We start from the raw sequence: 16,913 nt of genomic DNA, 5'->3' as shown, positions 1-16,913 counted from the left end.
TGCTCATCACCTTTTTGGCACTCCATCTTAAAAACTAAAACCACCATGCGTAATAATGTAATTTGGTTGGTAGGGGATGGTACAAATATCAAAATTAATACTGATCCATGGATGCCCACATTACCAGCTAAAGTTCCCACAATTACTCATGCATTACCAACTAATATTTTTTGGGTCTCAGATCTGATTTCTAATGATACTAACAGTTGGAATATTGAACTTCTTAATAGACATTCCGATGGGGCTAGTGTGCAGGCAATACAGGATATAGTCATTCCTCAGGTTCATCGAAATGACACATTAATATGGTGTCCAACTGAAAATGGGAGATTTAATACAAAATCTTATTACACAAAATTTAGAATTCTACCAGTCTTGAGCCAGGAGACATACGATTTTCCATAGAAAAAAATTTGGCAGATAAAACCGATGAATCCCAATATCCAACATTTTATTTGGAAGTTGATCCATAATGGACTGGCCACCTTAAGCAATATAGGTAAAAGGATTAACAGTATGCCTCAATCATGTTTGATCTGTGATACAAATGATCTCGAAACTTCATCACACCTTTTTGGTGCCTGTCCATTATTTAAACAACTTTTACAGCTAACTGGAGTTGCAGATCCGAATGGAAATCTAAAGATATTGGTGCAAAGAGGACAAAATGATAATAAAACATGATTTATCTTTACTTATCTGTCATGGGAGTGGTGGAAGATGAGAAACTCTATCCATTTTCGCCAACAACCTATAGATCTAATTCGTTGTTGGTAGAATACTAAAGAAAGCTTAAGGTATGTGTCAAACTTTACCGAATCTTCAATTCTATTACTAATTTTGATGTAGAGAATTGGTTGCCACCTCCGACTGAAATGATAAAGATAAACTGTGATGGTTCCTTTCGAGAATTACGAGCTTCGGGGGCGTTGGTGGTAGGGGTGGGAATCAGGCGGGTTCGGACGGGCTCGGGCAACTATGAGTCGGACTCGGGCGGATCGGGCTCGGATAAGCCGAGCCCGCGATAGGGAGTCGGGCGGATCGGGCCGGACAGAAGTCCCAATATCAGAGCCCGTTGCCAGTCCGAGCCCGACTGCCCGAGCGGGCTCCATCGGACGCGGGCCAGACGGGCTCGGGTAATTTTAGTAAAAAAATTTTTTTTTTAAAATAATTGACTTAATTTCATTCATAAATCATAATCTAGTAACTTTACAAAAAGAATAAACCAAGAAATTACATAAAAATATAACATAGAGTCAATTAATGGTTGCATTTTTCCAAATCTTAAGTCTAAGTTTCCATATCTTCATCCATATTTCATCTCCAAGAAACAAAAAATAACATAAAACATAATATTAATTAACAAAACATAACTTGTTCCAATAAACAAATCATATATGTTTAAATCATCACCACCATTAAAAAATATGATATATTCAGATCTGAAATATAGGTCTAACTAAAATGATAATTTCATTTATATGTTTTCATCTGTAAATCTGTTTCAGAGTGTTTACATCTTTTTACCATGAAAAATAAAAGAAAAATAAAATAAAGAAGAACAATAACAGTAACCTAACAAAAAAAAATCAAAATATCAAGCCATAACTAGATAATGAATCAAAATATCATGGCGAAATCGATTAGATCCACATGTAGAAGTCGATCGGAGAGGAAAAATGAAAAAACAGTACACTTGTAATACAACTCATCGTTCATAGTTGAGTTCGAACTTCGAAGGCTTAATCGCGTCATTTGATCCGTTGATCATCGGCGTATACCCATAGAGTTATACGAACATCAACGTATGACTTATCCATCCTCTTTTTTCTTTAATCATAAGCAGTAAGAACATGCAGAGGAGAAGCATAACAAAATATCAAATTAAACTTTTGATCCAATGAAGTTGTAAGTAGTTAGGGTTTCTCTGAGATTTAATGTGACTAATAGATAGAGGAGATGAGATGAATTGGTAAGTGGTTAGGGATTTAGGATTAATTCATTAACTTCATTGTGTCTGTTTGAGTTAGAGAGAGGCGGAGAGAGGGAGGCGGAGAGAGAGAGGCAGATTAGGTTAGTCTTTAGGGTTTTAGTTTTGGGGGAGGTTATTTATAAGAGAAGGGCGGGTTTATCGGGTTCTCCATCGGGCTCCCATCGGGCTCGCGTATCGGACGGGTTTATCGGGTCTGGACTCGGATTTGAGCACCTGTCCGAGTCCCGACCCTATAAGCCCGAGCCATCGGGTCGGGTAAGCCCAACTCAGGTAGCACACGGTCAGCGGTCCCTAATGGTCCGGGCCGAACGGGCCGGACTCTGGGGTCTCGGACCGTTTTCCCAGTTCTAGTTGGTGGCGAGAGACTTAACCTGCGTCATTTTAGGAACAAAATAAAAGAGTTGTAGACCAATATCGCTGCTTCACAGTGAAGCCCTAGGGTTTCGCTTGGGGTTAGATTTGGCTTATGAAATGAATTTGGAAGCTTTTATATTGGAAGGTGATAGTAGGGTTTTGGTTGAGCTAATCTCAACCGTTGATTCTGATATCCCTTGGCGACTAATGGACGAAATCAGCGAGCTACGTAGTAGGGTGGGTGCACGACACGTGACAATTAACTACACTCCCAGAAATTGTAACCAGGTGGCTCACAATTTGGCAATGGAGGCTTCAGACCCCTAAATCGACCGATCTAGCAATTTGATCCTTTTTGGTTAACTTTTCATAGTTTTAATCCTACTTGTAACGATCGGAACTATGTAACTCTTGCTTTTAATGGATTTATTTTCCCTAAAAAAATAAATTTATTTCTTCTTCACTTTCTTCATCACCAACTCTATCACTTACTTGTATCAAATGAATAACATGAGTGAACATATTCTGTGTAAGATGTAAAACATCTAATAAATAACATATTATTTGTACACTGTTTTAAGCAAAAACATTACCATAATGTATTTTGTGTCAAACAATATACATTATTTACAATGGACTATATATTTAGGTGAAAAAATTTCAATCAATATGTGTTATTTCTAATAAAAATCATGTACTTATTCTATCAATATATACATTTTCTGGTTCAAGACCAGCCAGATCTTTCTCCATTCCATCAATCTCCTGCACATACATAAACAAGTTACCTTGTTTTACATTATTAAAAATTTTATATAAATTACCAGTATTTCAGTATTAAGAAAGAAAATCAGAAACCCATTTTTTCTCTATAAACTTTCATTCTTACAAACAACATACGAAAAATAAGAACAAAAAAACTAAATCTGAAAACCCTAAAAAAATTCATTATACACGACACGTTTTTGTTTACAAAAAACACAAAATTGGTTGAAGAACATAAACCATAAACCCAAAAAACCGAAAAAAATCCAAAATAAACTTTGAAAATCTTGAACAAACTCACTGATTTGTAGAGTTTTTAGAGTTTCGGTTGATTGATTTTTCGAAGAGAGGGAAATAGAGATTTTGTTTCTAGTTCTTGAAAGTTAGAGAGAGAAAGTGAAAAAGATATTCAGAGCAGAGAAAGAGATATTCATCGTCGTTATGTTTTTTGGGAAGAGAGAGAAATACATATTCTGTTTCCAAATCTGAAAGTAAGAGAGAGAAAGTAATATATTCGTTGCCTATTTTAAACCCAAAATCACGATAATTTTTTGTTGTAAACTTTCTCTTCCCGTTGGGCCTAAAAAACGGGCGAAAATTGTTTTGAGATCTGGATGGAATTGATTTTATCTAAAAAAGAGTATTAGGGTCCAAAATAGAAAAGGACTAAAAACTTTTTTTCTGAGAAGATTGGACCATAATCCCTTTTTGAACTTTATTTTGGGCCTAAAACCCATGGACCCATAGAAAAAATGTTAGACATGTAAATTACTCTTAGTGGACTAATTTTCTATTTCGCATTATCTTTAGGTCCTAAACTCACTAACTCAATGGTTTTTGGACCCAAAACCCATCCCTGTAAAAGAAATCGTAGACTAATTGTCAAAAAAAGTAGAATGATAAAAGTTTAAGCCAAAATCAACCGAAAATGACCATCAGAGGTCAGCCAAGTAAATTACTTCTAGTTGACTAATATCCTATTTCAAATTATCTTTGGGTCTTAAAATTCATTGACCCAATGATTTTTAGACTTTAAACCATCCCTGTAAAAACCATAAATTAATTGCCAAAATAATTAGGATGACAAAAGTTTAAGCCAAAATCAACCGAAAATGAGCATCATCGACTTTGTCTTGGGAGCTTCCAAAGCGAGATGTTGACGACGCGATGATATGAGTCAGTGGACCTGTTTTTGGCTTATTTTAGCATTTGATTTGGCATAATTGTTATTTAATTTAAAGAGTAGTGTATATTGCGTAATGACCTATAGTGGGCGAAACAAAAAAATGTAGTAGGATGAATATGGAGGATTGTGCACTATATTCTTTCTATTTTTTGTTGAAAGTGTCATCGATTAATACTTAAAAGAGTTATTACAATATTTATGACTAATTACAGAGGGAATAACCGTCCAAATGGAATTACTAATATGAATCCTTGCCCATTTTTCCAGAGTATCTGCTAACTCATTTTCTTTTCGAGGGATATGGGAGAATATGATGTCTTGAAATTGCGGAAGAAGTTTCTTGATCGATGTAGCGTGGATCCTAAATTTCCAGTTTATCGTTTTGCTTGGGTGGTTGAGATGATTGATAATCGCAATATTATTAGTTTCGACATGGAGGAATTTTATTTTTAAGTTAACTGCCCACCTGATTCCCAAGAGAATAGATATAATTCCGCCTTCTTCAGCATTCCTGATTGTAATGGTAGAAGTCTTTGCATTTATAAATTGAGCTCTGTGATTATGTCTGATACAACTAATTCTTGCAAGTTCATTTATATCTATAATCGAAACATCAGTATTAATTTTTACATACGGATTAGTAGGTGGTGACCACCTGATATCTTCCAAAGAAGATCGTCTGTATATATTAATGTCATTAAAGTGTAGGAAGGCTATGATTTGGTTAATCACTTGATAAGGAGTTAATAGTTGTTGTTGAAAACATTGGTCACATCTAGCTTTTCAAATAAATCAAAGAATGGTAGCATTAAGTCAAGATTACAATTGTCATAATTTTGAGTACCATTCCATGAGATTATCTAATCCTTAACCAATAAAATATTATAAAACTGAATGTGAAAGTAGAATCAAATGTTCCTAGCAAAGTTACAATGGAACAAAGCATGATTTTGAGTTTCAGGTTCATAACAGTAAGGGCAAGAAACAATATTACCAATATATTTACCAATACGCTGCCTAACATGTAGACTTTCTGTACAACACTTCTAAAGGAAAAGAGATATGCGAGGGATAGTCTTAATATTCCATATAAAGTTCCAACTAATATTATCCAGCGAGTCAGTATTATATCCGACTTATCTTATGTTCTTTTACACCCACACATGTGTAATCTGTAAATCACAATGCAATTGATACTAGAGTTACTTAAAAGTGCTTCTTTAGTTGTAGACAAGGGTGGCAATAAAACAAAATACTTTTGTAGTCATGAATGGTTTTTTTTCGGAGAAATCGACCACGATCCTTATAAGTCGTTACAAAGCATTGATACATCATGAGATGTGATAGGCACGATAACCGTCTAAGTTAAATCATTAATGAAAAAGGCCTACGCTCAAGAACATAAAAGAGGCCAAAAGTCCGACAAATTTGTTACGTTATTTATAACTTTAATAACCCAAGTTCAATATACCATGGATTTCATTTCCATTGGCGTCCGCACTCTGATACCATGTGAAAATCACGATTACATTGTTATCGGATATATGAACATAAAGTAAAGACACAATATTTAACGAGGTTCAGTCGGATAGTCATGACCTACATTCTCGGAGAAAGCCAGAACATCTACATACTTTATTACCCACAGTAATTCGTCAGAATAGTTGAATAGTAATCGAATGCTTAAATTCCTAGAACCCATCTCTTATAGATAGCGTAAATTAAGGGGTTTAGGTGTCGTTTGGCAACCAAAAGTATAAGTACTTTTGCTTGAAGTAAAAGTTATTTTGCTTTAAAAAAGTAAAAAAATTTCAAAAGTATATTTGGCTAAAATGTTACTTATAAGTAAAAAAAAGTCAAAAAGTAAGTTTGGTAACCCAAATTACTTTTGATAATTTTATTTTTCTTCTACTCATAGAGATACTTGATTTTAATGAATTTATTTATGATTTCCACGATTACTCTTGTATACGAAATGGTGGTGATATTAGTGGTAGCGATGGTGGCGGTGCCTTGAAGGTATGGTTATGGGGTTAAGTGGTGGTTGAGGTATGATGGTGGTCGTAGAGGAATGATTGTGACAGTGGCGGCGGGGGTGGTAGAGATATGGTGATGGACTGATGGTAGTGGTGTAGGTATGATGATGGTGATGGTGGTGAAAGTACGGTGTGGTGGAAGTATGGTGGTGGTGGTGGGGGGGGGGGGGGGGGGGGGGTGTGATGGTTGTGGTGGTGGTGTGGTGGAGGTGTGTGATAGTGGTGTTAGTGATGGAGGTATGGTGGTAGAGGTGGTGGTGGAGGTGGAGGTGCGAAGGTGTGGTGGTGGTGGTTGAGGTATGGTGGCAGGAGAGGTGCAATTGTTGTTGAGGTGGTGGTGAATGTACAATGGAATGGTAGAAGTTTAGTTATGGTGGTGGAGCGGAGGTAGACGAAGAAAAAAATTCGTAAAGTAAAATTTATATGTGTTGTACTTGTACATAAGTTACTTTACTTTAAATTCAAAAGCTAAAAAAATTAACTTTCAAAGAAAGTCAAATTTTAACTCAAGTGAAGTCAGAAATTTTCGCGTTACCAAAGTAACTTTTTTACTTCTCTACTTAAATAAGCAAAAAAGTTACTTATTTTAGTGTTGCCAAACGACACCTTAGGGTTTCCTAGTTTCTCCTAACTAAACTAAGAAACTAGATAATTTCATCTATTTTTCTTTCCGGACTCACCCGTGACATTTTCTACATCATACTTTGTCCATGATGACTTCTCTTTCTTACCAATTATATTTGGTATTTCTTACCACGAATAGAGAAATTTTATTTTGACTTTTAGTTACGGATTCATACGTAATAGTTTAGATGGCATACTTTGTCTATGATAACTTTTATTCCTTTCCAAGTTCTATTTTTTGAAATTCCTTTCACCTAATAGAATATCTCTTTCACGAATAGAATATCTCTTCAACGAATAGAATATCTCTATTTTTAATTATGGAATTGTACCTGCGACTTTGATATTTTCACGACAAGAAATCTTTTGTCGATAATTTTTTCCAACACCATCATTATGGTTGTTATTTCTACACATTTTCTTGGTAACTTGACAAAGATTTCCTTGTCAATAACACAACATTTTCACAAGTGTTACCACAATCTGTAGTCATTGACAAGATTTCCTTGTCAATGACTACAGTAAAACTTTTTTCTGATATGAATATTTTATCAACCTTCAATCATCTTCACAACGCCTCCACAGTCTGAGAGTTGCAAGAAGACGAATAAGAAGAATCAACAAGTATTTTATCTCCAAGTCGGACACTTCAAAATTTACGTGCTCCAACTTGTGGGGAGTAATAGGATGCATGATATAAGACGGATCGACAATAAGAGATCCGGCGATCAAGATGAGTTTCAGAAATAATATACGTGTGTAACACGTGTATGTATGTGACGGATTGAGAAGACGAGATCCGACGATGAAGAAGAATTCAGAATATTTGAAAATATGTGAAGATCCATAATATTTAGTTTCTTATATTAAGAATATTACTTGTAATTATCTAATGGTAATATTAGATAGATTTTATATTATTTCCTAGTTTGATTAGGAGAAACTAGGAAACCCTAAGTTATATATAAATAGGAGAGTGTTCTAGAAATCAAACTGATCGAGTTATGTCTGACCAATGTAACCGATCAACCCACAATTGTATGTGGTGATCATTTATAAAGAAGTTATTCTCCGTGGTTGTAGGTCATGATTATCTGAGCGAGCCACGTTAAATTATTGTGTCACTATTTAAATTTATATCTCCGACTATTATATAATCGTGAATTTAACAGAATCGAACTTGAGACTTCCAGAATTTTAGAATTTATGTCAACACTTTTAACCACTTGAGCAAGCAAAGTTTGACTATAGTCATGAATGTTAATTAAGTCGAAGTCATTTTCCACTCTAAAAACAAAAACCTTTGGGCATTCACAATCCACACACTAAACTTAAAACGAGAGTGATAAGTTTGACAACATTCACAATCTCACACTATTCTTCTTATGTTTCTTCTTTACGAGAAACAAAATTGGATCATTATTTTCTTGATCTTCTTTTTGGTGTAAATCAGAATTAAATGTAACGTATCGCCGTTAGCCGAGAAAGATATGGTGGCTAGTCATGTAATCAATTAAGTCAATATCTTTGGCCGCGATTTTAGGGAATAAAGAATAATCCTCGTGGAATAATTCTCTAGGGAATCTACGTTTCTTTATGAAATCTCAGAAATATTTTTCCGTGGGGAGCACAAAAAAACTTAAAAATTTACAAAATTAACTTTAAGTTAAAAAAGTTAATTTTTATTTTAAGTCATTTCACCTCTTTCTTCTTCCCCTCTTCTTTCTTCTTCTTTGGAGAAAGACTCATTCATCTCATCTCCTCCATAACTCTCATCACTTCGCTTTCTTTTATATTCCCCAAAACCCCTATTACCGTTATTTTTCTAAAATCAGAAACAAAGTTAGAGAGATAAAGAGTAAAAAAAACTATCTAAACCTTAGAAATCATCAAACAAAATCCAAGGTTAAAAATACGTAGTTGATCTTGGACGAGTAACTTGGGTAATTTACACATAACAACCAGAAAAACTTGGGTAATTTCATAATTTGGTATTTGGGATAGTTGCTGACAAGATAAAACATATTTCTGGTCTCCAAGGTTAATTACCAATCAAAACAGACCCTACTCACATGCCAAGTGTCAGACTATGAGTGATCTGAAAATTGGCCCTGCTTCATCTTCCAATTCTTCTCTTAATAGTAGTATCTCTTTCCCTCACTATAATAACAATACTCAAGTTCCATAGTTTTGTATATTTTTTTGTGTTTGTGTTCAACTTAATTTGTTTCAGAGAGAATATGAAGGTAATGAACTAAGAAGACCATTTCATTTTTCATTGCAGGTTCTGCTTCTTGGTTCCACTTTTTTGGTCCGATTTGGTTTAATTTGTTTCCCTTTTTCTCTTGATCAGATCTTCAATTGGGTTCACCAAAAGTTCCATCCAAAGAACTACATTGTTTGTCCCAAAAAAGGTCTCATTTTGTTAATGCTTTGTTATTTTTTAATTTAACAATATAGGCTAATCATACCAGTTTTCGAACACTTATACAATAAGTAGATTTACACATCTTTCTGTAACATTCTATTCTAGCATATGAGTGATATTGTTGGTGTACTATTCTAGCATATAAGTGATATTGTTGGTAGTACACCGTCATAACCTTTTGACAAATAAAAGGTCAAGAAAATTTTTCGTTAACTTTTATATGTTCTTAAAATGTCGGTAAGATACCATCATAACCTTTTGCCGGATAAGGGTCAATAACTTTTTGTCAATTTGTTGTTGTTATTATTTTTTTGTTGAAATAATTTATCGTTGTTTGTTCTATTTATCTTGTTTTATATTGTTGGAAAGAGAGAGAATAAAACTTACATTTTCAAATGAAGGGCATAGGATATGTTTTCCCTCCTAATTTTTGTTTAATAAATATAAACAAATAAAAGGTGTTTTAAAAGCTTGCATTCAAACATAAAGTAATTCAAAAGATGAAAATATAAGTAGTTTTGGCTTTCAACAAAAAAAAAAAAAAAATAGTTTTGGCAGACAGGTAGTCCATCATACATGTTCACTCATAAACCTCTACTTTTTTTTTTGTTGAAAGCTCATAAACCTCTACTATGTTAAAAGAGAAAGGAAATCACGTAGCTTCCACTAATGTGTTTACAAATAGAAACATCTACGTATTCAATGATTTGAACAATAAATGTAACATATTTTCAGTACTGATGTTGGTATATAATTTATACGGTTTCCATTATCTGAATTGTCGTATTTTGGGCATTTGAATGAGTTTTTCTACAATGTCTTCTGAACGTTTTTTAATAATATAATTACGATGAATTATAATCTAAGTCCATTTCAAAACATTATTTTGTTTTCTGACAATCTTATTTGGGAGAAATTTTTTGTTGTAATCATAGTTACCATAAACCATTATACTATTCTTTAATTTTCTTTATTTCTTAGGTGGATTATCACTTGAGGATGCGAAAAAAGAAGAGAATGTTACGAAAGAACCAAACGAAGAAACGCTACAAGAGAATGTCGCTTTAATTGACGTTCTTGACGGTTGGACAGACGGTATTTTAACCATCGGAACTTTTGGTTTTGATGCATTAATAGAAAACGAAATTGCAGTCACAAATGAGCAAGAAGAAATAATAGAACAAGAAATGGAGAAAGAATATTCTGTTACTGAAAATCCGTTAGTCGGTATGCACTTAAAACTAGAATTGGAAAAGAAAATTAGCAGTTTTGATCTGGTTGAGACTTGTTTCTCTAGACAAGATGATTTAATCAAGATCGTTGATGATATCCCTTTACTTCAGTCAGACGACAATGAAATTACAGAGAAAAAAAGAATAACTCTAGCTGACTTATTCTCAGCCGACTCAGATGATGTTGTCATCGGAAGGTCAATTCTACATGAAGTGTCACAACATTCTAGTGAGAAACCGACGACCCTTACCAAAAGGAAAAGTTTTTCTTTCACCAACAAACCTACTACTCGTAAAGGACAGGATTCTCGTCCAATGAAGAAAATAAGTCGGGTAAGGTCTCTTTCTACACTTATTTTTATCCTCACAAAATCTGACTCAACTGAATCCAACTCATAGAAATCTGACTTATAGTTATAGTAGTTAGGGCACAATTGTTATTTACCTGACAACAGTGTCTTAGTTTATACTTGATACTTATTATTATGTATGATCCAAACTATCTAGAAATGATCAATCTAAGGAAGTGTTTGTTTTTTTCTGAGTCAGATCTGAAATAATGTTTATTATGTAGTTGGTAACAAAGCTGTTAAGGAAGAAGGTCCATCCAGAGCTTGGAAAGGACAGATCATTAAAAAGTGCTCCTGAAGAAGGTCCAAAAAATTGTCTCCTTGATGGTAGGCACTCCCTTTTATTTTTCATTATTATTTCATTAGCAAAATGCTAGATGTCCCACCAAAATATCTCATTTATGTCATCAAAGGGTGAGATTTCATATCCTATTGAAAAATATTTTAAATCTAATGACCAACATTTGAAACTTATTTGGCTTGGACGGCTGGACATAAAGTATCCCTCGGGCAAAGTTAATTTCATCGTCTAATGACCAGCGCTTTGGGAAAAGCTAAATAGTTTCCGGGATATGAAATTTTAAAGGGAATATGTAGAATTTTAGAAATTTTCCGGGAAAATAAATTTTAAGGGGAAATAAAAAAAAAAACCTCCACCTCACCTCACTCTATCTCCACCTCACCTCACTCTCTCTCCACCTCACCTCTTTGTTTTCTCCGATTAGGTCGCCGACCGGAAAATTTTCCGGCCGGCGACCATGAAGAAGAAAAAAAAAAAAAAAAAAAATTTTTCACTCTCTCTCTCTCCCTTCGCCGGAGTTTCTAGAGAGAGAGAGTGAAAATTTTTGTTTTTTTATTTTTTGTCTTCATGGTCGCCGGCCGGAAAATTTTCCGGCCGGCGACCTAATCGGAGAAGATAGAGGTGAGGTGGAGAGAGTGTGAGGTGGGTGGAGAGAGAGTGAGGTGAGGTGGAGAGAGAGAGGTGAGGTGGAGAAGTATTGTGCTTTCCCCCTAAATAAAATTGACCAAGTCTTCACACCCCGGAAACTATTTAGCTTTCCCCAAAGCGCTGGCCTTGTCTAATATATGGCCAATAGAGAAAAAATTCAAGAGTTAATTCCTATATGGCCCCCTACTTTGTGACCAGCTTCCTTTATGGCCTCCTTTTTTTCGTAAATTCAAATATGACCCCCTATTTTCAGGTAAATGTCATTACTACCCTTCTTAATTCTAAATTTAAAAACAATAAAAAAAAATTATTTCCACCTCACCCCTCTTTCTCTCCACCTCATCTCTCCCTACACCTCACTCCTCTCTCCCTACACCTCACCCCTCTCTCTTTCTCTCTCCAACTCACCCCTTTCTTCTCCGGCAAGGTGGCCGGCCGGAAAAATTTCCGGCCGGCCACCTTCAAACTTAAAAAAAAAAAATTTCTCTCTCTAAATTTTTTTTTTTTTAAATCTCTCCACTCGCTCTCTCTCTAAAACTCCGGCGAAGGGGGTTTCCCTTCGCTGGAGGATCTGTTCGTGAACAGACCTGCTGTTCACGAATAGATCTGTTCGTGAACACCAGGTCTGTTCACGAACAGATCCTCCGGCGAAGGGAAACCCCCTTCGCCGGAGTTTTAGAGAGAGAGAGAGTGGAGAGATTTAAAAAAAAAAAAAAAATTAGAGAGAGGAGAGAGAATTTTTTTTTTTTTTTTTAAGTTTAAAGGTGGCCGGCCGGAAAATTTTCCGGCAAGGTATTTCCTGCCGGCCACCTTGCCGGAGAAGAAAGGGGTGAGTTGGAGAGAGAGAGGTGAATTGAAGAGAGAGGGGTGAGGTGTAGGGAGAGATGATGTGGAGAGAGAGAGAGAGGGGTGAGGTGTAGGGTGAGATGAGGTGGAGAGAGAGAGGGGTGAGGTAATAATGGACTTGTTAGGAAAAATAACCTAATTAACTAGTCCAAGAATATGAAGATAAAAGATGTGAATGTAAAAGCAGAGACACAAAGATTATTTAACGTGGTAAAAAACTCCTCCAAGATAGAAGGTAAAAAAACCACGGGACCTAGTCCAGAAATCTTCCACTATGATTAAATAATGGGTTACACAATTCCTCACCAAACTTATGGTGGATAAACTAATTGTTCAAGATGTGTGGAAACACTCTTGGATATTAATTCTTCCCTAAACTAATAGAGGATTAACCAATTCTTCACGATGTGTGGAAAAACACTCTTGGATAACAACTCTTCCCTTAATAAATAGAGGATTAACCAATTCTTCCCTGAACACAATAGGGGATTAACCAATTCTTCCCTAAACAAATAGAGGATTAACCGACTCTTCACCAAAACTGTGGTGGATAAACTGAACAAAGAAACAAAGAATAGAAACCTCTTACTCCTTAGGATTTGAACAAATCCTAGATTACCAAAGGTTGAAGAAGATAACCACAAACTAAATTGCTTCACAAGATTAATAATCTTCTTTTCTTCAAACCAATATTCTTCTCTTTCAATCTCTCTTGAAAGAACCACTTCAGAAACCTCTTTCTCTGACCTCTCTTTGTTCTGCAAAGCCTCATCTCTCTTATCTCTCTCTCTAACTTGAGAAGATATATCTGAGAGGATTCTCTAGTAACTCTCCCAATTGGGAGGATACTTTCTGAACTGAAAGTATGATACTCTTTAACCTGAAAGTATCAATAACTCCATCCCTTTTATTCCCTATTTATAATGACAAATAAGGAGGCTTACCGATAGAAAAAGGAATTCCTTTTTAGGCTTGAAAAAAATAGAAGTTTCTATTTTTTCCCCCAAATAAGAAATAAGGGAAATCCTATTCCAACTAGGAATCCTTTTCATATAAGGAGGGACCCCAACAAATTCCCCCTCCCGACATATGAAAAGGACCCACCATTCCAAAGCCAACAATACTACTACATAGCTCATGCTTTCCTTTGGACAATGGTTTTATCATCATATCTGAAGTATTGTATTCTATATGGATTTTCTTTATCTTCAACACCTTTTTTTTTTCTTCAATAACGTCTTGAGTCCACTGATATCTCACATTCCATCTGTAATCATCTATTATTCACGAATTCACTTGAATCATGTGTAAAGTGCACTACTGTTTTCCTTCCATATTTCTGAACGATAAATCTAGTCTTGCTCTGATACCACTTGTTAGGAAAAATAACCTAATTAACTAGTCCAAGAATATGAAGATAAAAGATGTGAATGTAAAAGCAGAGACACAAAGATTATTTAACGTGGTAAAAAACTCCTCCAAGATAGAAGGTAAAAAACCACGGGACCTAGTCCAGAAATCTTCCACTATGATTAAATAATGGGTTACACAATTCCTCACCAAACCTATGGTGGATAAACTAATTGTTCAAGATGTGTGGAAACACTCTTGGATATTAATTCTTCCTTAAACTAATAGAGGAAGGAAATAATTTTTTTTTATTGTTTTTAAATTTAGAATTAGGAAGGGTAGTAATGACATTTACCTGAAAATAGGGGGTCATATTTGAATTTACGAAAAAAGGGGGTCATAAAGGAAGCTGGTCACAAAGTAGGGGGCCATATAGAAATTAACTCAAATTTCAATTGATTAAGACAAATGTCAAAAGATGGGTAATCATTGGTACAACTAGTTACTCAGAATACATTTTGGTTCAGTTAATAACTGGAAAAACTTTTATTTTTCTTGTGCTGTGTGCGAAGCAATGTGATATTATTGAAATAATTATTGGACAGTAAACAAAAATGTATTTTTTTATAAAATAATTGTGAAAATATTTACTAAAACAAAATATATTTTTACCAAAAAAATCATTTTATGATAAATGAGAATTTTCTCACTCTTCCAAAAACGATGGTAATGTTTCTCTCCGGCGGTTTATATTTTTTTATTTTTCTTTGTAAGCGTTAACTTATAGTTTTAGCCAGAAAAAATAAAGTTTTGTATAGCCTCATCCTTGATTAAATAGGAATTCGTATATATAATTTTGGAAATAATTAGACTTAGACATTTTTACTGTTGAGTTAGAAATAAAATTGAAAACCTTAATTTAAAATTGAGACGTTCCGATCTAAAATGAAATCATCAATTAAATACTTTTTCAAGTAATTAGGACTGTAGTTGCTTCCAGAATTTTATGTAAAATATAAGAAAAGGGTAATTTGCAATTTAGAATCCTAAGTCTTAGTCTAATTTTGTCATAATCATAATCGTCTTGAAACTAATCGTTTCTTTGGTTCCTACTTTTGCAGATTTGGTTACTACGTTCTAAAGGAATTGCTTAGAGATGATCCTTTTCCTTCTTTATTTCTTTTATCTCTCATGGGATGATCATGTCTAAGGACTTCGCCATTTTAATTAGTTTTGTGGAATGTGGACAATGGTATAGTATGTTATGGTATAGTATGTTATGGTATGGTATGGAATGGAATGGAATGTAATGTGTGTTTGTTTTATTTACTGTTGTACTCCTGATTTTGTCATGAAATGGGACTATTAATTTATTTTCTACCACAAACCTAGATAAACATCAAGAATCCCGATTTGATTGCTACCTCTATAGCACTATCATCATCCAAATGGTCGAGTACTTAGGGTTGTTTTGAAGTAAAGAATTACAACAAAAAATTATTGTTTATATCATGTTCAGCACTTAATCAAGAGATTTTGCATATTTTATTTTTTTGCATCAGTCAGCGGTAACAAAAATATACTGAAAAAAAATACATCAATTCTCCTGAGTCTAATGACTCTGTTTTTATTTGCCTTTATAATATCTACTAGTGCTCGAGAAAACTCATTACTCTTTAGAATTAGGACACTATTGTTCGGCTTCATCTTCTATAGGTAATCTGTTGCTTGACTTAGTTCTCGATATACATGGATTACCCGACACTTCTCAATTAAATCTCATGAATACCGTATCTCATTCCATACTCGTATAGTCTTCCATGGAAGGACCAAATTATCATTAGACAGAACTGTTGTTACCCTTATCGAATCAGTCGCCAATATAACTTTACATTGGTCATATTGGCTTGCTAGCCATAATTTTACATTCACGCTTTGTCGATAACGCCGCCACTATTGCTTCCCAAGTACTTCGCGTGCGGAAAGAAAACTTGTCTGGTGGTTGCGACATGTATCTTCTCCTTATAAACAATTTAAATAGAGTATTACTTTTATACATAGTATACAATTTATCTACTATTGTAGATCCTATTATGTTACTAGTTACAGTCTTAGAGACTACTTTTTTTTTTGATAAAATTCTTACAGACTACTTTAGTGTTACAACTAGAAGATAGAATATTTTACCATGTCTCCAAAAATTTCGTGATACATATTGCCCAATATTCAGGGTATGATGTTTGAAATTGGAAACACTAACTTTCCACTCTTTATTCTTCATCAAAAATAAAAATAAAAAAAACTTTCCACTCTTTATAGACTTAATGCAAAAGGAAACATAGACAGTCTAAAGTTTTTATTACTTAAATCGTATTAAACACAACTAGATCTGTATATTACTCCAACAAAAAAGAAAGTGGCTCTGTGTATTTGCTGTAGATAAGTCCACATATAAAAGAAAGGGGTGTGACTAAAGGCACCGGGCCAAACTGTTGTTAGCAGGTGGCTCTATAAGCACGGAGCCCTACAACTATTTTCTCTATAGGCACTGATCAATCTGTAAGCACCCGGGCTCACATCCCCTTAACGCCTAATGCTCTGACGGACCAGAGATTGTTCTCTCCTTCGATTTTCTCTCTCTAATTGAAGAGTTCATGGCGTTTCTTCCTCTCTAACTCATGTTCCCTCTCAATTCTCTCATAGGGTTCATGGTTGTATTTATAGCTAAGAAAAGGGAGATTTGCTGTTTGGACTCCCTTTCGTATAATTGACTTGCTGTTTGGACTCCCTTTTTCCAGTG

At 34.6% G+C, this 16,913-nt stretch overlaps 1 protein-coding gene across 1 annotated transcript; it reads left to right on the top strand.

Annotated features, from left to right (window-relative positions):
* Nucleotides 1–9,089: 9,089 nt before the first annotated feature.
* Nucleotides 9,090–15,491, top strand: LOC147544814 (NAD-dependent protein deacetylase HST1-like protein). The gene is made up of 5 exons (XM_086636120.1): nucleotides 9,090–9,204; nucleotides 9,312–9,372; nucleotides 10,368–10,951; nucleotides 11,193–11,295; nucleotides 15,235–15,491. Exons 1-5 carry the CDS (start codon nucleotides 9,199–9,201, stop codon nucleotides 15,252–15,254), a joined length of 774 nt encoding a protein of 257 aa, XP_086492246.1. The 5' UTR covers nucleotides 9,090–9,198; the 3' UTR covers nucleotides 15,255–15,491.
* Nucleotides 15,492–16,913: the final 1,422 nt, after the last annotated feature.

Source organism: Eschscholzia californica, unplaced genomic scaffold (genome assembly GCF_041429995.1).
Source record: "Eschscholzia californica isolate CP2 unplaced genomic scaffold, dmEscCali1.0.p SCAF_4, whole genome shotgun sequence".
NCBI classification, from domain to species: Eukaryota; Viridiplantae; Streptophyta; class Magnoliopsida; order Ranunculales; family Papaveraceae; genus Eschscholzia; species Eschscholzia californica.
Note: the sequence above shows the minus strand (reverse complement) of the source record. Positions and strands in the feature narration are given on the sequence as shown.

Coding starts and splice junctions, on each gene's coding strand:
- LOC147544814 (XM_086636120.1), top strand. Junction 9,373..10,367: donor CATTGTTTGTCCCAAAAAAG/GTCTCATTTTGT, acceptor TTTATTTCTTAG/GTGGATTATCACTTGAGGAT. Junction 10,952..11,192: donor CAATGAAGAAAATAAGTCGG/GTAAGGTCTCTT, acceptor TTTATTATGTAG/TTGGTAACAAAGCTGTTAAG.